The 20,450-nt window shown below is 37.8% G+C and overlaps 1 protein-coding gene across 1 annotated transcript in view; it reads right to left on the reverse strand.

The window, feature by feature from the left end:
* Positions 1 to 659: 659 nt before the first annotated feature.
* Positions 660 to 20,450, reverse strand: part of TSPAN13 (tetraspanin 13) — a 37,335-nt gene continuing 17,544 nt past the window's right edge. Inside the window, exons 2-6 of the mRNA XM_005897373.3 lie at positions 12,363 to 12,530; positions 11,312 to 11,392; positions 10,405 to 10,518; positions 8,711 to 8,824; positions 660 to 1,709 (exon numbers count right to left, since the gene is read on the reverse strand). Of these exons, the coding sequence (XP_005897435.1) occupies positions 1,635 to 1,709; positions 8,711 to 8,824; positions 10,405 to 10,518; positions 11,312 to 11,392; positions 12,363 to 12,530 (552 nt within the window). The 3' untranslated portion in view covers positions 660 to 1,634. The remainder of the gene's footprint in view (positions 1,710 to 8,710; positions 8,825 to 10,404; positions 10,519 to 11,311; positions 11,393 to 12,362; positions 12,531 to 20,450) is intronic.

Raw genomic sequence — 20,450 nt, forward strand, 5'->3', positions numbered from 1 at the left:
AATGTCTGGAGCCATCTCAAAGAGTTAATCGTTTTTCTGGATATTTCCTATATGTACATGAGGTATACATGTTAATAAACGTCTGTTGTTTCTCTTGTTATCTGTCATTTGTTAAGTAGGGTCTCAGTTGAGAACTCAGGAGAATAGAGGGAAAATGGTTTTTCTTCATCTACAATAGCATGGGAATTGCACCAAGAGAATTTAGCTTTCTTAAAAGATGAGCCAGTCTGTCAGAGGCATGTAAGTACCCACCAACAAAATGCTTTAAAATTCTATATATAGGTCAGCCATTTCTCCTCTTTCTTGGTCTAAAAGCATCAGAACAATTACTAATGAAATATCATATACTACATAAAATATGACAGAAAATTAGTAATTTTTAGTGACAGGAAAGAACTTCTATATTTCCCCCCACCAAGATAAGCAACTTCTCTTTTAAAAAACAATTTTCATGTGGAGAAAATATTAGACACTGAAACATTTCAAGAAAAGATTCTGGCATGACTACTGGTGCGGGAAGTTAATTCCATGGTTGGATTACAGACTGAAATAGCAACTCAGTTCTACGAACCCAAAGCAAAAAAGAGAATTCCACTTCACTTAATTCATTTATCAACCCTTCCATTACTTTCTTTTAATTCAAACATCCAAAGACGAAGAAAGGTTTCCATACTTTAATTTTTTAACATAATATACAGAACCACAATACTATTTAAATTTCAAATTATAGGAGATCACATTTAAATATGCTTGGATTTGACAAGCTGCTGTGACAATACTGAGAAATTTCATAAGAAGGGTATTTAGAATTTGTAAGACAATCAAATATCATTTTACTACATGGGCCAATGCATTAATAGTAACTTCTTTAAAAAGGCAATCTTTGGGACTTCAAATTATTATAAAACAATACCAAGATTATATATAGATACGCTTTCTGAATTTCTCAAACTCATTTCATTTCGAAGGCTGAAGGTAAATGTTACACATTAGGACATTCAGGAAATCATTTCTCCTTTGCACTTACCTGTAAAAATCAAAACCTAAACCATACTTTCCTAAAGACACGACTATTTCTAGACTACATTAGTGTGATCAGAAAGACTACTAGAACTAACATCACTTTTATATTAACAATATTCACCACATCACTTCTTTCCTAAAAGGACAAAAAACTGGGGAGTTTAGATTTCCCTTGTTGGACTTATAATAATCTCATACTTTCTGGCTTTAATAAACTTCAACTCTTTTTTCCAGTGAGAACTAGCTATACAGCACAGTGCCACATAACAATTATTCCAGTGAGATGTACATTAAGAGTCACAATATGATCAACACAACAGTGCCTTACAAAGTTTTTCTGCAGGTAAAAATGCTAAGAAAGGCCACAGTAGACAGTGCCAGACACTGTGAAAACCAGTAGATTACAGCTACCACTGAGGTTCAGAGGAGACCACAAGTTTCAGATTTGTTTCAGCAATGGAAAAAGAAAAACATTTAGAGAAACATAAAAATATATAATTCCACTGTCAATAATGTAATTTTTCAGGTACTGTTTCCTTAAACAGGCAAATGAGCTTAACTTAGAGGAAATGTACAAGATCAGCATAGGAAAGATGTTCCTTGTTTTCTCATCAAAGGAATGCGCTGGGATTAGCACGAGGGTCTTTCTGGTTCCTGTATCTGTAGGTCAGCCAAACACCCAGGATCTAGAACGGGAAGGAAGAAAGAAGAAAGAGAAAGTAACAGTTGTGCGTGTTTACTCAGTTGATCCATAAAATAATCTGAACTCTCTGAAGCACTTGGTATTGTGTGTTCAAAGAGGAAGAGATTTCTTTTTAAAATGTAGTAAGTAACCCAAATTAGATGCCCTAAGAAAAACCGAACATTAGGGCAGGCCTACTAATGACGCTCGTCCACACCATAATCCTCAGAACCTGTGAACATGTTCTCTTACACGGTAATAGGGACACTGCAGACGGGACTGCGTTAAAGCTCGTGAGATAAAGAGATCACAAGAGTGAACTCTGTGATGTAATCACAAGGGCCCTTGAAAGAGGGAAGCAGGAAGGACAAAAACCAGAGATAGAGCTCAAAGGCAATGTGACAACAGAGGCATTAGCAAGGAGAGTCAGAAGAGGCCATGCTGCTAGCTTTGAAGACGGAAAAATGTCAAGTTGGAATCGAGCCAAGGAGCGCAGGCAGCCTCTAGAAGGCAGAAAAGGCAAGGAAACAGGTCTCTCCTAGAGCTTCCAGAAACAGTCTCCAGTTTAAGCTCCTGACCTCCAGAAGTTTAAGACGGTAAATCTGTGTTGCTTTAAGCTACTACAAGTGTGACTACTTATTAGAGCGCAAAAGGAAACAAATACAAACACTAACTTGTCTTAACAGCTAATATATTCTATGTTTTCCTAATTCAAACAGAGTTCAGTGAAAATTAAGCAATAACAAAAACCCTGCAATAAATACATTTTCCAATACAGATCATAAAAAATGTAATTCCTACCTCTCCAAAGGTGGAGGGATGTATACTTTCAGAAAAGTAATTAAATAGTGATTGTCACATTTCCCACACTATGTTCACTAATGAGATAACCAATAGAACCTATTATTTTTTAAATTAAGAAATGTGTTCATTCTGGTGGTCCTGCTACCTCAAAGCTGATTTATTTAAAATACTCAAAAATTCTTAGACAAAATTTAATGGGACAAAATGAAATTCAAATTATATTTCCATATTTCAGACCTAGGCCAACTTTTAATCTAAATTTTGTTCGTTCGACTTCATAACTACTCATTAGCTGTTGAAACTCAGAGAAGGCAATGGCAACGCACTCCAGTACTCTCGGCTGGAAAAGTCCCATGGACAGAGGAGCCTAGTGGGCTGCAGTCCATGGGGTCATGAAGAGTTGGACACGACTGAGCGACTTCACTTTCACTTTTCACTTTCATACATTGGAGAAGGAAATGGCAACCCACTCCAGTGTTCTTGCCTGGAGAATCCCAGGGACGGCGGAGCCTGGTAGGCTGCCGTCTATGGGGTCGCACAGAGTCAGACACGACTGAAGCGACTTAGCAGCAGCAGCTGTTGAAACTATCTCTAGACAACAGTGGTAAATCCAAAATTTTCTCCATTTACCACAGTAATAATTCTCAAGTTACTGTAAAACTCATGACTGGCGGAGGAGTTCCCTGGTGGCCTAGTGGTGAGGATTCTGGGCTTTCACTGTCACGGCCTGGGTTCAATACTTGGTCAGAGAACTGAGATCCCACAAGCTGTAAGCATGGCCGAGAACAAAAAGGAAGTTCATGACTGGCAATGTTTATATAGTTGTTACAACATCTAAGGATATAGGGGCTGCTGGTTTGTGAGTTGAATCAAGGAAAGATAAGTCTAATTTAAGGAAGTGGAAAGTCTGGTTTGCAGTCTGTATAATGAGGCTGGGATGGGGGGAATTTACTTAAACATACAAAGAGTACTTTGTGTCTAGCTCTGTTCTTCACACTTCACAAATTCATACCATTTGATCAAAAACTCTATATGATAGGAATTGCCATTATCCTCATTTTACCAATGAGGGAACTGAGGCATGGAGAGGTTAAACAACTGGATAACAGTCACCCAGGTCATGAGCGCTAGACCCAGGGTTCAAATCTGGGGTCCATGCGTCTAATTATTTTGTTGCTTGGGAGAAGAATCTGATGTGCCATTCTCAGGCTAACAACATTCCATCTGCCATTTCAGCCGCATTCATATTACAGGACTGAAATGCTTTCACACGGAGTTAACTTCTCTACCACCCCTCAACCTGCCGGACCATCATTTCCCTGCCCGTGCCTCAGAAACACGGGCACACAGGGAACTTCTGGTTAGAAGTTTTGAGATTGCTAAATACTTTTATTATCAACCCAGGATACAAGCTGATAGTGCAAGTTACAGTCCTTAGGGGAAACAGGGCCATCGAGTAAATTAAATACTTGTAACCTGGAGCCATATTCTATCAAAGTTTAATTCCTCCAATTCAACTGTGACAAAACAAGACCTCTGTGTCCCACTGCCAAACCACCATCTCCTTGCAACCAGGGAGGGCGTGACAGGGAGGTCATGTCCAAAATACAGAAAGATCCAAGTTGGATAATTATGTATACTGGATTTTTAGACTACAAAGGTGCTCATGATTTAAAGATTTTCAATGGCAACTTTGACTAGACCTGATCATGAACTCTGCTGATTCTAGAACCTATACCCAGGACATGGTAGGTCTCCAAAGTACAGTTTTATAAAATGTCTATGTAGAGTGTGCAACAAGTGTGTCCTTTTCTATTTATTTTTATATTTATTAAATGTAGAAAGATGTAACATAATATGCCAAATTATTAATGTTGATGATTTGAGTAGGTAACTTCAGTTAGTAGATCCAGTCTTTCAGCTTCACAATTTTCTGTATTTTCCACAAGTTTCTAAAAGGATATGCACTAACTTTTAAAACTTCTTTTTTTTAATTTTAAATCAATGTTTCTTTGATGGCTTAAATTTATTTTCATGTGTTACAAATAGTTCAAATGAATTCTATTTCTTCTACGACAAGAAATCAGCAGCTAGTTAGACTCATCCCTTCAAGTTCTGAGAATTGCTGATTCTGTGAAATACTGAATAAAAATTTAAAATGTGAGACAGTGGATACATCCAAAAAATATCAGATTGGATAAAATGTTATTAAACTCTCTAGTTAGGTTTCAAAAGGAATTGGTGTATAAAATATAAAGAAGGACTCCATGAAAGAATACTTGTGAAATCTAAGACACATGAGTTTATACTGTTAAATAATTAGTATTTTAAAAAACAGTTGGGGCTGGCAGGAATGAACAGAGCACAGAGGACTTTTAGGGCAGTGAACATACTCTGTATAATACCACAATGACGGATATATTTGTCTGAACTCATAGATTGTACAACGCCAAAAGTGAACCCTGACGGAGGTTATGGACTCTGTGTGCCTATGGTGTGCCAGTGTGGGTGAAGTGTGACAAATGCACCATCTGGTGAGCAGTCGTGATAGTGGGGGAGGCTGTGCATGGGCGGGAGAGGGCAGGGGGATCCTGGAAATCTTTGTTCCGTCCTCTCAGTATCATTGTGAACTTAAAACCGCTCTAAAAATACAATCCTCTTTAAAAAAATATGCATAGCTGAAGGCAGTGTGATCTGATGAGAAGAAAATGGAGCTGCTCAAAAGGACTAAATTCTCAAAATATATCCCAGATATAAAAAAGAAATCATGTGGCAATATTCTCATAATCGTTGACTCTGGCTAATGAAGCATATTCAGATTGGTCATTTTGATTTTTTTCCCATCTATATTTTCAAGTTTTTATGACAAAAATCCAATTTTCTTTTAAAGGAAAGAGGAAACAGAATTGTTTTCAAGTAGCATATGAATTTTCTTGGATCAATGCCATGACCAACCCAGAAGTAAGATGGCTCTTTCCTCAGAAAAAGTAAAACGAAAAAATGCTTAGATTAGAAAGGGATGTCAGGGGAAACTTTCTTAAAGAAGTGAATAATCAGCTTGGTCTTTATCTCCACTTTGATCATTATAGCTGAGTGGACTTTTCATTCTTGAAGGAAACAAAAATTGAATTAGAATAAAATATGTAAAATACACACATACATGTATATAATGTGCTATCTATATTAATTATACATTTTATACATATGTATGTATACATCATATACATAAATGCAATACATGTCACACACAATTAAAATGAAACCTAATATGTAACATGGCGACTGTAGTTGAAAGCACCATATTGTACAATTGAAATTTGCTGATACAGTAGAATTTAAATGTTCTCACCAAAAAAAATAGGTAAATATGGAAGGTAATGGGTGTGTTAATTAAATTGATGGGGGAATCTTTTCACATCTATAGTGTAGCGTAGTAACATTAAGTCGCTCAGTTGTGTCCGACTCTGTGATTCCACGGATTGTAGCCCACCAGGTTCCTCTGTCCCAGGGATCAAACTCGGGTCTCCTGCATTGCAGGCAGATTCTTTTACCAGCTGAGCTACAAGGAAAACCTTCCACATGTACACATACGTCAAATCACCGTGATGTACACTTTAAATACCTTACAATTTTGTCAATTATACCTCAATAAAACTGAGATATATGTATTTTTATATTTAGTTGTACAGAGAGAAATAAACTTCTAGGCCCAAGATGAAGCTGCTATAATATTATCCAGGGTGCCACATCAGCGAGTAAAAGTACTTGGGGAACTTCTGTGTCCCTGTAAATGCTCCGCTTCACCAGAAGTGCAGTATATTCGGCCAGCCAGTCCCCAAAGGCCAAGTGAGCTCTAGACCTTCCCCTCCCAAACAAGACTGACTCTGTGACCCCAGCTAACCAGACATTTTTTATTAATCTCTTCCTTATTCCTTATCCTATAAAAGCCCCTTGCCTTCTGCCTGATTCTGCAGTTCTTCAAAAGGAGACTTTCCACGAAGTGCTGAAGCTTGTTCATATCACCCATAGTATCTACTTTAATCATTTTTAACATATATAATCAAAATGAGAAAGGCCTTTCTAAACATACAAGTCGACTGGGTAAACCATAGAGGTAAAAGCAATAAACCTAACTACATAAAAGTAACATCTATAAATTTTATTTAACAGTCATAAAAAAGTGAAGTCAATGCCCAAGAAACGGCAAGCAGAACAAGAAGCCAAGCAGAGTGACAGACAAGAGGAAGAGGGGATGGGAGGGAAGGGAGGAAAGAAAAGCAGAACCACCACCTTCTGTGTGGCTGCTGAGCCCCCAGCCCTGGGCGCTCCTTTCTAGACACTTTCTGGGCCCTGTGGCCCACTCTCCTCATCTTTTAAAAAAATTTCCCCTTTTTGGCATAGACTGGGTCACAGGGGATCCAAAGGGCCTTGACCAAGACAGAATTTAGGTGGGGAACTGACAAAAGAAGAAATGCCAGTGGTCCCAAAACACATGAACTTATTTTCAGATTCACTAGTCACATTTCCAAAAGAGCAAACAGAACTGTAATACTATTTATACCTATTAAACTGGCAAGCATCTTTTAAGATAAAAATATCAAGAATTAGTGCTTGAATCAAAAGTTGGTAGAATCTCCCCCAAATGGCCATTTGGCAATATTTATCAAACTCTTTTAAAATACCCACATACTGAATGTGTCATAGTTTACTTTTGGAGGTGTACTCAAAGAAAAAAGCTAGAGAATATAGATAAAAAATTACATACAAGGAAGTTAACCATGGAATTACTTATTATAGGGACATACTGAAGGGGAAATTGAATATCCAAGAAATTAAATGACAGAGTGAACTTCAAACATACAAAACATTTAATATTTTTCTGATTTTCTTTTAAAGATAAATGCTTATTCCTACAATAGCCTATCATATGTTTCTATAGTTATGTGCACAATCTCACCTAATAGCATGACTACACATGCCACTCTATTATATGTCTAAAATAGGGGAGTTACATGAGCAATTAACACAACAGTCATAGGGGTCCCAGCATCTTTTTTTAAGCGGGCATAACATGTATAATTTACTCATGTCTACAAACCAGTAGCTAAACACACAGCACCTGCCATATATCAGGCATTATTCTAAATATTGCAAGCTTTATTAATATATATACTAGCTCCTTTAAGTATCACAACAACTCTATGAAATAGAGGCTTTCCGTTATTATGCCTGTTTGAAAAGATGAAGAAACAGAAGCACAGAAAGAGAAAGTAACTTGCCCAAGGTCAAATAGTTAGTAAGCAGGGTAAGTGGGTTTCTAACCACACAGTGCATTTTTTAACTATTGGCTCTTGTCTAGTAAACTCAAATTTAACCAGCTCCTTATTGGAAAACACAAGCTGGCCCAAAGGTCCACTGTTAGAAACAATAAACATTTTTGTGTATCCATTTTAGAGAGTTATATTAACGTCTCCATGAAATAAAGCACTACAGGCAGAATTTATGAATTAAAGAAAAAATTTAATTTTAATACATATTGACAGTTCAGATGCATCAAAAATGTCCACGGTTATCAAGCATTCAACAAAGATAATGAGGAATTCTGCATTCCTCAAAAATTACCAAAATAATATGTATGTGGTTTTGCTTAAACGTATGTCAATATAATAATATACTAACATAATATAAATATTATATAGATAAGAAATTAATAACAGTGGTTACTTACAGATTTTAGAAGGCTAGGAACAAAGGGGAGTGAGGGATGGAGTTGGAAGGTAATTTTCCAAAGTAAACTTTTATGTAAACGCATGTGTATATACTACACATTAACAGATATATTAAACAATGTGAAGGTGCTACCTATGCCGAAATTATATTTAAAATTATAATGTATCATACAACTCTAGAAATAGAAGAGACCCTAGAGCTGACTCAGTCTAGTCTCTTCATTTCATCTGTTTATTTTATTTTACATAATTTAATGATCAAGCATTTCCTTACAAAGGAAGCTCTAAATTCTGATTTCAAGCCAGGGGTCCTCCTATTGCAATATTAGTTCTCAGGGAAAACATCCATCAATACGTTCCAAAAGTTCAATGCCATGCTAAGGCAAAATGCCATGCCCTCGTGCCCTAGAAAACAGAACCCCTGTTTGTCCCTGTGACAAAGGTGTGAAGATACTGAGTTAAGTGCGCATACCTCTGTAAAACTGAAGAAGAGGCCAATGCCACCGACAAATCTCAAAACCTCTCCCGCATATCTTCCTATTATCGGAGCACAGGGTGAGCATGGGTGGCTGCTTTTCACACAGCTCTGTATCAATTAAAAAAAAAAAAAAAAGAACTTGTATTGAAAAGTACATTTATAATGAGCAAGTTTAAAAAAAAAAAAAAACACCCACATAAAAATTAGTATCTGGAATATCATATCCAACTGGGGACCACTCTTCTTTAGCAGTGTCCAAAATCCTAAGCTGGCTCCCAAGATCCCCATCCCTGAATAATCACCCCTTGGAGGCTGGATGGGTCCTCTCTCCCATGTTTATGTGGCATTACATAAGTCACTGTCTTCATAAAATGAAGCTGTGTTGTGAGATGGCTGTATAGTTAAGACCTGACCACAGCTTCCAGGAGCTGGGAGACACCAGCAAGAAAATGGAACTTCAGTCCTACAACCATTAGAAGCTGAATTTGACCCACGATAGCTTCGTAGGAGACCCCAAACCTCAGATGAGACTGTAGCCCTGGCTGACACTTCATTCCGGTGAGATCCTGAGCACAGGACCCAGTCAAGCCAAGCCCAGACTCCTGACTTAGGAAAAGTAAAGTAATAAATGGATGTTGTTTTAACCACTAAAATTGTGATAATGTAATACACAGCAGTAGAAAACTAAGAATCCCACAAAGGAGGCCTCAATGAGGGGATATCCAGCTCAGGGCTCAGCAAGGAAGTAACAGAAGTTTCCCCAAAACATAAACACATCTGAACTACCAGGAGAGCCAAGCTCCAAGTCTATCCCCATAAGGGACTGGGTTGGACCTGCAAGGTCAGGAGTAAGGCATGATCAACAGGATGGCTCTAATTGGTCCATTGCTAGCTTAGCTTTAGACAGAAAGGGCATGAAGCTGTGATGGGGAGGAAGGGAGAGAGGAAAGAGGATGGTTATAGGTGTCCTCCACCCTGGGGATGTATAGCTGGTTGACAAGCCCAATTTAATACAGACCACTCTCTTCTTCCCACCCCGATAGGCTTCCAAATGAAGATATTTACTCGCTAACCTACTATTACTTCCCTTTCACAGCTTGTTCTGGGAGGAGCTGAATGGGAAGGAATTAGAGGCAAAGAACCCAAATCATCTTTGGTGTCTGTCTGGGCCCTGGGATATTCAGGACCCTCAGGAATGGATACTTGAGAACAGACAATCGATACAATAGTGTACATAGAATGGAACACTGGTATATTAAAAAAGTTTTTTTAAGTACAATTCAGCATCAGAAGTCCATGTCTTCCACATTAACCATTATTTATCTGTATGTGCTAGTGTGAAAGTCGCTCAGTAATGTCCGACTCTTTGAGACCCCATGGATAGTCTATGGAATTCTCCAGGCCAGAATATTGGAGTGAGTAATGGTTCCCTTCTCCAGGGGATCCTCCCAACCCAGGGATCGAACCCAGGTCTCCCACATTGCAGGCAGATTCTTCACCAGCTGAGCCATCAGGGAAGCCCAAGAATATTGGAGTGGGTAGTCTATCCCTTCTTCAGGGGATCTTCCTGACCTAGGAATCGAACCGGGGTCTCTTGCATTGCAGACAGATTCTTTACCAGGTGAGCTACCAGGGAAGCCCATCTGTATGCAATATGTCTCCAAAAATATTTTATACTTTGTACTTACTGCCAGACAGGTATCATTCGGGTTAAAACTTCGGAACCCACAGCAGTTTAAATTTCTCTGGATGTCATCCCGAGCACTTGCTGTATTGTTCCAACCAACTTCCAGGAGCTGAGCCTAGAAAAATGCATTTAACATATACATCAAAATATGGGACTTCCCTGGTGGACCAGTGGTTAAGACTCTGTGCTTCCACTGCAAGGGGTACATGTTTAATCCCTGGCTGGGGAAGATCCCACATGCCACACAGTGTGGCCATCAATAAATAAATAAAATGTGTTACCCCTGCATAAAGTGTATAAAGCTGGGGCCTGCAACTCTTAATACTGTGTGTACCTAAAACAAATACTCTTTATAAGACCATCAAAACTTTTCAAAGGGTTATACCTCAATCTGCAACAAAAAGAAGGCACCATTTCTATCTCAAGAATAAAAATTGATGTTCACATGCAGTTTCAAAGAAGCACTTGGTTCAAAGTGCTTAGTTCCCAGAATGTAGCAAGACAAATTTTCCATTGCCCCAAAACTGAGACCCATATTCTTCAAACAAATTAAACCTTAAAAAGAATAATTGCCAGAATGAAACTGCAAACATTCTGGAGTGCATGTTTCATTGCATATTGGCAGGGGAAGACTGGGTGAACACCCATTAGCAAGAGTACTTTTTGACCCTGCGAGGGCAAAATTCTACTCCAAAGATGCAAAAAATAGCAACATCTGATGTTGTAGGGCTCAAATCAGCCCCAAGAAAGCAATCAGGCACAAGAGACTTTGGCTATATAGAGGGAAATGGCATTCTGAATAAGAAGAAATTACTTTATATTCCAATCATTCCTCCCGCCTCCCTCTTTTTCCCATACTATGTGGTATAATAAAGCAGAAAGAAAAAAAAAAAAAAAACCTTGCTTACCTGTTGCTCCTGGTTCAGGGCTAAACAAGCACATGATACTGAAAACTGGACAATGAATACAAGCAAGAGAATAATCATGTACTGAGAATCAAAGTTAAGTATATTTCTGGAAATATTTAGAATAACATCAAACAGAGGTACTGACAACTTCACATGCACCAAAAGGAAGCCACCTAGAACACAGAATAAGGGCACTTGGAGAAACTTCAAAAAGAAAACATGTAATTTTTATTTTGATAAAACACTGCAGGTATAATTACCTAGAAAAAGACTAACTTCAATAATTACTTAAATGCTTTCTGTCATAGAGAACAGACTTGTGCTGCCAAGGGGAAGGGGAGTACAAAGGGATGGCTTTGGAGTTTGGGATTAGCAGATGCAAGCTGTTACCTACATAAGAATGAATAAACAACAAGGTCCTATTGTATAGTACAGGGAGTTATATTCGATATCTTGTGATAAGCCATAATGGAAAAGAATGTGAAAAAAAATACGTATGATATGTGTATAAGTGAGTCACTTTGCTGTACAGCAGAAATTAAACACAACATTTAAATCAACTATACTTCAATAACATTAAAAATAAATAATAGCTGATCCATTGTAATTTCATTTAGATTAAAATAAAAATTGTTACATAGAAAAAGCAGGAAGTAAGTATAGATAAATGTATGCAAGCTTTCTGAATATCGAGTCTTAAAAAAATCACTGAGAAATTCTCAACCTAATATTAAAGACTTGGAAAGGATCTAGAGGCCCCTGAATCAGTTAAATGTAATGCTGAATTTGCAACATACACGTAGGACGATACTGAACTTGCAGGATACATTCTTCACGATGTGAAAAGAAGAGAGCATATGTAAACATACAGTAACTTAACTAAGAAACGTTCCTAATATTGGTTGAGCAAATACACATAATGCTGGCCAGGAGCCGCTGTCTGACAATTCGTCTCCTGATGGTAATTTTAAGTTAGGGTTACAAAAAGAGTAATCGACAAGGTAAGAACAAACCCAGTGGGGGTAAAACTCCCAGTTGTAAAAAAGGATACAAAAAAAAGCAACACCTGATGGTGTTTCACAGCTCCAATCAGCCCCACTAACGCGATCAGGAACAAGAAGATGCCAACTGCGATGACCACGCCGACCACACGGAGACTGGAAATCAACCCGAAGCCGATGCCCCATGCAGCAATTCCAATCAGAAGCAGGCTAACCAACTGCAAAAATCACCACAAAGGGCAGTGAGGAGGGAGAGGAAGGGGCAGGAAAAAGAAAGAGGAGAAGTGCCAACTTATATATTAACATCAAGGACATCCTTCAGGCATCTGCTTAGTATCTTACGAATGACTGCTAACACTCGATACTGGAATACACATGTGATCTCATTATAGTGCTGTTTTAACAAGTATTAATCTTCAGACATGCTTTTAAAAACAATCATCTATATAGTGTGGAGCCTCAGAGGCCATCTGGTTTACTAAACCTAAATGATTTCTACTTAAGCTTTTGAACTAATAGCATATTTAAAACTGCTAGACACCAATATATCTGCGTCTGACACACTTGTTTCCTCATGTGGAAATCACATGTCTTTCCTTCAAAGCCCAGAACAAGTGAACTTCTCTGGGGTGTCTTCCTAAGTCCCCAACAAACCAAATTCATTTCTCAATTCTCTGAGCAATCTCTGTTCTTCCAATGTGGTTCTACTCTCTTCATCACAGTAACACTCTGATTCCAAGCTTGTCTCTCATAGGGGTCTGTGAACAACTTAGAGACCCCATCTTTTCACCTCTCTGTATTGCCCACACCTATCACAGAACTTGACCCTTGGAACAGTCAAAAATATCTTGCAGAACTGTCGCTGAAATGAACTGCTTTAGATATCATTAGCATTCAAATATAGAAAGAAACTTCTAAAACTTTTAGGACGAAAAGAGTGTTAAGAGATTTTAGCTACATTACTTAAACATGGCATTCTGAGTAAGAAGAAATTATTTGACATCCCAACCACTTAATTTGTATTATAAAACAAAGTCAAGTGTAAGAGGTAAACACATGCCTCAATCGGGTCATTACCATTCAAAGTTACAGCTACTTCTTTAAAATAACACTTAAATAGCATGTCATATTAAGATTATAATCAATTGATAGAAGACACAGCTTCAGTAGGTATGTGGGAAGGGTGGGGATGGGGGTGGAGCAGGAAAGAGAGAGGATCTTCAAGTCACTCAAGTGCTAACCATTTCCTGGAGCAACTTGACAGTTTTTAATACCTTGCTGGGAGAAATAGAAGTGTGTAAAATAAACTTTCTAGCACCACTTTGAGGCCTAATAAACTTTGTCTTGAAATACAAAATAAGTCAATACTCATTCAAATGATTCTTTACTGAAACGTATAATTTTTTATACATGTAGTCGTTTATCAGACACACATTTTAAATGTCTTGGTACATAAAAATTCTTAACATGTGTAGACATATGAGTAAAATGGCTAAATAACAGCAGCTGTTTGTATTTTTATCCACTTATGATAAAGCAGCAAAACTTGGGAACAAAAGCAACCATCTGTAGTACGACAGGACTGAGTTACGGAGTTACATGGACCTGGTGGTCTCCATCATGTACACACAGGAAGCTTTGTTTTCAGAAGGAGAAAAAGAGGAAAAACTTCTCACAAACACTCATTTTCTCAACTGCTGCTTCTCAGCAGATCCATCTGCATCTGACTCTCTTATCACCTCATTCGCAGCCTTCTCAAACTTCAGACTCTCTTGGATGGACAAAAAGTCCTCGGCCCCATCACAAGTGAGCTTATTTCTGACTTTGTTGTATCCAAATATAACACATTTCCTTTCACGAGGTGTGAAAGGCAGAAGCCTGGAGGAGGTGTCAAGGAAGGAGAGGGCGATGCTGCTGGAGGGGCCTCGCCTCCATGAGGGGAGAGGGCGACGCTTAGCATCCACATCGCATGGTGGGAAGAAACACTGAAGATGGTCCACATGCTCAACACATCAGACTGACCTGCTGCATCGGTCGGGGTTCTCCAGAGAAACAGAACCAAGAAGATACATATCGAGAGAGAAACAGAGGAGATTTATTACAAGGAACGGGCTTATGTAACTGTAGGGGCTAGAAAGTCCGCAATGTGCAGAGCAGGATGACAGGTTGGAAATTCTGGCAGGATTTCTATGATGCCATTTTGAGACAAAATCCCTTCTCCTTTAGGAAACCCAGTTCTTGTTCTTAATGCTTTCATATTTCATATCATACATGAGGCCCACAATTACTGAAAGTCAACTGAGTGTAAATGTTAATCACCTCTAAAAAATACCTTCAGAGCAACATCTAGACGGATGTCTGAAAAAAACACCTTGCAATCACAGCACAGCCAAGTTTTCTGTAAAATTAACCAGCACTCGCCAGCTTCAAGTCCTGTGTGTGATGCCTGTTTATTCAATTAAATTCAGGGGCAGGACATTTACTCTGTATTTCTTCGAGTTTTAGGGCCAAAAAGATCGGAATCATGAATAATATGATACATAAAATTCTTCTAATCCATAGTTTTGAAGAATCCTTTTGGGAATCATCCCAAATCCTTAATGATATTAATGAAATTCTTGCCACAAGTTAAATATTCATCAACAAATGCTTGGTGCCCACTATATACCGGAAGCCAGAGACAAGATGCCCCTACAAAAACAAAGGTTGGCAAGCTTACCTGTAAAGAGCCAGAGAATTGCCATCTGGCTTTATGGAACACACAGGCTCTGCCATAATTATTCAATCATAACACAAAAGCAGCAACTGATAATACATAAATGAAACAGCAGGGTTATGTTCCAATGACACTTCATTTACAGATACTGAGACTTAAATTCATATTATTTTCATGTGGAACAAAATATTCTTCTCTTGATTTTTCTCAACCATTTAAAAATGTAAAAACTTAACTTTATTGAGGCTTTCAAGGTCTAAGTCAAAGATGTCTCTTGGTAAATGTCACATAGCACTTGAAAATATGTGGGTTATTTTCAAACATCTTTTGATATTGATTTCTAACATAATTACACAGTGATAAGAGAATAGACTCTGTATGAGTTCAAAACCTTTAGGCCATGAAGTCTTTGCACCTTGTTTTATGGCCCTGGATATGTTCCAGTGTCTCTTGGCTTATAGTCTATGGGAACTTAAAATAGAATCTGTATCCTGCTGTTGTGTGAAAAATCTTAATTATGTTGAATTGGGTCATAGAGCTTTTCAAGTCTACTATATCCTTCTATGTTTCTGTCTATTCACTCTTAGTTTTTGAGAGTTTGATATTGAAACTCCAACTAAAACAATCTTAATTTATCTACTTAAACTGTAATATATAATGGAACTATATGTTACATTGTTCTGTATTTTCCAAGTCTCCTGTAAATGTGTTATCATACTTTCATAATTTAAAAAATAAAAAGAAAGAAGAAAAAAATTGTTTTAATAAAATAAAAATGTACAATCATTCTTATTTGGCAGATTGCACAATTACAAGCACTGTAATGGATGTGACTCACGGGCTGCAGTTTCCTGACTTTCATTCTAGAATTCAACATAGGAGAGAATGAAAAAAATCACAGTGGTACAGACCATTGCTATGTCAGAGATAGTTTACAAGGTGGGCCAGAATATAGAATAATCAACAAACAACAAAAAAATCCAGATAGATAGAATAAGCCAAAGATTGCAAAGAAAGAGTAAGGCAGCAGATAGTAGGCCAAAAAAAATGACCCCAACTGAATACTACCATATGAAGCAAAAGAATGAATATTATATTGTATGGCAAAAGATGTCACTAAGTTAAGGGTCTAAAAAGGAGAACCTTATCTTGGATTATCAGGTGGTGTCTAAACGTCATAACAAGCGTCTTTGTAAGAGAGAGGCATATATGTATAATTATGGCTGATTCACACTGTTGTATGGCAGAAACCAGCACAGCACTGCAAAGCAATATTCCTCCAATTAAAAAATAACGCCCCCAAAAAAAAAAAAAGAGTTGCAGAGGGAGATTACAGAGACACAGAAAGGAGACAGCAATACAAAGAGGCAAAGGGTGATGAGCCCACAAGCCAAGGAATGCTGGCCTCCACCAGAAAATAGAAGAGGCAAGAAGGCAAGTAATGGATTCTCCCCTGGGGCTTCAGAGGGCGTGCAATCCTGTTGACTTTAAATATCTGGCCTCTCGAACTGTTAGAATAAATCTTTTGTTTTTAAGCCACCATGTTTGTGGTCGTTTGTCACAGCAACCCACACAGCACACACAAAACAATTCACACATTTGGAAACAATAAGTCAGGAACATCTGTTAAAGAAATCTGCCTGATATTTTATCACTAACATAATCCCCACCATAGAGCTGGAGTGAAGTATTTAGCTATTCCTGTCAGGACCCTCCCAACAAACCAAATCCTTTATTTAAAACACCAGCATTTTAGCAATAGGAGAAAACTGTTCTCTGCTCTCTCAGCTAGCCAACTTACAAGCTCATTAACAATGAGAATCTTTTGCCCTTTGGAAAATAAAACCTGCAACTAAAAGGGGGTGGGGGTGGGGTGGGTAGAGCACTTTATCACTTCCATAAGAAGTTCTAACTCCCAGACTAGGCATTATGTGGTTACTGAATATATTATCTAGAACATTCACAAGCATCTCTGCTCTGGTTTTTTTCCTCTAGATGTGTGCTCAGTCATGTCTGACTCTTTGCAACCCTATGGACTGTAGCCCGTCAAGCTCCTCTGTCTATGGCTTTCTCCAGGCAAGAATACTGGAGTGGGTAACCATTCCCTTCTCCAGGGTATCTTTCTAACCCAGGGATCGAACCTGTGTCTCCTACGTCTCCTGCATTGGCAGGTGGATTCTTTACCACTGCACCACCTCAGAAGCCTTCTATGAACCTCTCTGTCAAGAATAATCCTCACCAAGTTCACTCTGCTGTATCTTTAATATAGTTTTAGTCTATCTTCATCACTGACACTAGGCACCTCTCCTTCAAAAACATTTGAGAGGGTATATCAGTTTCCTATTATTGCTTTAACAAATTAGCACAAGCTTAGTGGCTTAAAACACCACAAAAGCACACTCTTATAATTCTAGAGGTCAGAAGTCCAACATGGGTCTTACTAAGCTAAAATACTGGTGTCAGTAACACTTCATGCCTTCTGAAATCTCTAGGGAAGAACCTGTTTCTTTGCCTTTTTCAGATTTTTTTTCAGTGACATCTTTTATTTCACTGTTGCTTCAAAATTGTCTTTAAAACTAAGCACACAGAGAAACAAAGCCTAGAAATGAATGGGCTGTGTGTTCACAGAAATAAAAACACCGCACGGTATGTGCTAGTAGGTTTGCTCGGAAGACAAAGAATGGAAGTCACAAGATCAAGTAGCTATCTTACGGAGTTCTAAGAAAAAAAGATTATTCTATATTCAAATGCAAGTTTAAATATTTCCTCTTCAGCTGTCGTTCTAGCAAAACCAATGTGGCAGCACAAAAGAAGAAAAAGAGAGAAAAAAGAAAAAACAAAGAAAGAAACAAAACAGAAAAACACACATTAGCATCAAAGGTCAACACAAGGTCAAAGGTGAGAGTTCAAGCATCAGAGAAGCTGAAGAGACAGGGATTCTAGAAGCCACCTGAACTTCCTGGCCTATATATTCTCTTCCTCCATCTTCAAAGCCAGCTGTGCTGTATCTTCAAATTTCTCAGACTGCAACTTGCTTCTCTAAGTATATCACCTTCTTTGAGTATAAGCCACCTATATCCCTCTTATACAGACCTTTGTGATTACATAGGGCTCCCCCAGGTAATCTAGAATAATCACTCCATCTCAATATGCTTAATTTAATCACATCTTCAAAGCCTCTTTTGTTATACAAGGTCACACAGTCACAGCTTCTAAGGATGAGGATGTGTATCTTCAGGGGAGAGGAGTATCAGCCTTCCACAGAGGGTTCTGGGAACAGGGGCAACTGAGTCACCCACATAACTGAATCCTTCCTGCTACACATAATTTAAAATATCAAAAAGAGATGTCACATTTTATTTAAATATATAGCTGACTGCTGAGAAACTATGGGAAATTCCCACAGGCCAGAAAGAAAAGGAGAACTGAAAAGCAGAATAGCAAGCATACAACTGGCACCATGGGGCCATGAGAAAGTGGAAAGGAATTCTCAGATCAGAACATCACTGAAGGGGAAGGACCTGGGTTTTAAACCAGGCAGACATGAGAAGTGGAACCAAGACCCAGGTTTGTCTAGACCTCCAGAGCGCTGTATTTTCAGTATAAAAGGTCACAGAAAAATTACACCACCACCCTCAGGAAGACAGTAAAAATTTTTGAACCTCTTCAAAATCTGCAAGAAAGAGAAACTCCAAGGCTAAATGTACATTCTCTAGGAAGGCAGGAATCTTCAAGCCCAGCCATTCACATGAAAGCAGATCACAGGCAGTGATGGCATTTAGAGGAGGAAAATCAAGAAAGCAAATTCAAAATGACTCAGGAGGGACACTTTTGAATCTCAGCCCTCACACCATTCCCCAAAAAATAAATAAATGAAAACTTTGTTGTCAATCTAAAACTCACAAAACATGTAAGGAAAAAAAAATCTATCACGAGAGATGCAACAAACACAGCAAAAGGCAAAGAATTAGAGCTCCAAAGAACTTGGGGTAATAGGACCAACTGAATGAGATTAAAATTCATATGTTTAAATAATGGCTAAATTACATAAATAAATAAATAAAAGAAGGAATAAAAACAATATGGGAAAAGCAAAGCTCTATTTAAAAATGCAGACTTAAAAAAGAGCCAGACAGAGCCAATCTAAAGAAAGCAGAAAGAAGTGAAACATACCATACAAAGGATAAGTAAAACTTCATTTGTTGACATGCCTTCAACAAATTGTTTTTTAAGAAAAAGAACAAGAGTAAGTTCCTCCAAATTTCCTTAACTGAAAAGAACAGCTATCAAGAAAGCAAAGTAAAAATCATACTCAATGGAAAAACCTGAGAAACATTTCTTTCAAAATTCAGGAGACAAGGGTGCCAGCCATCGCCACTTCTATTAAGCACTGGGGTAGAGGTCTTAGGAGGATTCATTTCGATGTTTGGCAAAACTAATACAATATTGTAAAGTTTAAAAATAAAATAAAATTAAAAAGAAAAAAAAAAGAAAACAGAGCTAAACAGAAAAAAAAAAAGAGTGAAAATGGCACAAAGATGAAGGATAAACACAGCTGTGGTTATTAAAATTAATGAGAATATCTATCTATACAGGAAATCCAAAAGACTGTAAATACTATTAAAATTAGTAAGAACCAGAAAAGCTGCTAGAACTAGGATCACCATCACAAAAATCAACAGCATGCTGATGCACCTCCAAATCTTTTAATGTATTTCTTTAAATGCAATTTCTAATAGGTTCCCAAAATATAAGGTGCATACAAACAAACAGGGAAACCGAGGGTGTTGCAATTCATGGGGTCACAAAGAGTCAGACATGATCTGGTGACTAAAGAACAACAACAACAACATAAACAAATCTAACAGAAGTATTAAAAGATGTCCATGGAGAAAACCGTGAAATGAAGAACATGAAAAAGACCTAAATTAAATGAAGAGATGTATGTTCACGGCTGGGAACACTCATTATAATAAGGCATCAATTCACCTCCTATTTAGCCTACAAATTTCATGTATTTCTAGTCAAAGTCTCACTAGGTTTTAGATCATTTATACCATGATCCATCAAGTTACATGGAAGAATAAATGTCATCAAAGAGCTAGGAACATTTTTAAGATTAAGGACCAAGCCTGTGGCTGTTGCATTTTTTCTCAGCCCAGCTACAGTATCACTAGCACAGTGCATAAGAAATGCTTCTAGTGGCAAACCAACCTTTGTCAATGGCTACATTTAACTGTCCCAAATTTTACCTTTGTTATTGCTTTTACCATGCTCTGCAAAACCTGAGCCTGGCTCTACAGTTTTTGGATCTATTTTAATTAGTAAATTTAAATATATAAACAAAACTAAAAGGACTAAAGAAGTTAAAAATAATCCAAACAAATATCAGAATTTATTATAGTAGTTTGGTAATCAAAAT

The sequence above is a fragment of the Bos mutus genome, chromosome 4, assembly GCF_027580195.1.
Source record: "Bos mutus isolate GX-2022 chromosome 4, NWIPB_WYAK_1.1, whole genome shotgun sequence".
Taxonomy (NCBI): Eukaryota; Metazoa; Chordata; class Mammalia; order Artiodactyla; family Bovidae; genus Bos; species Bos mutus.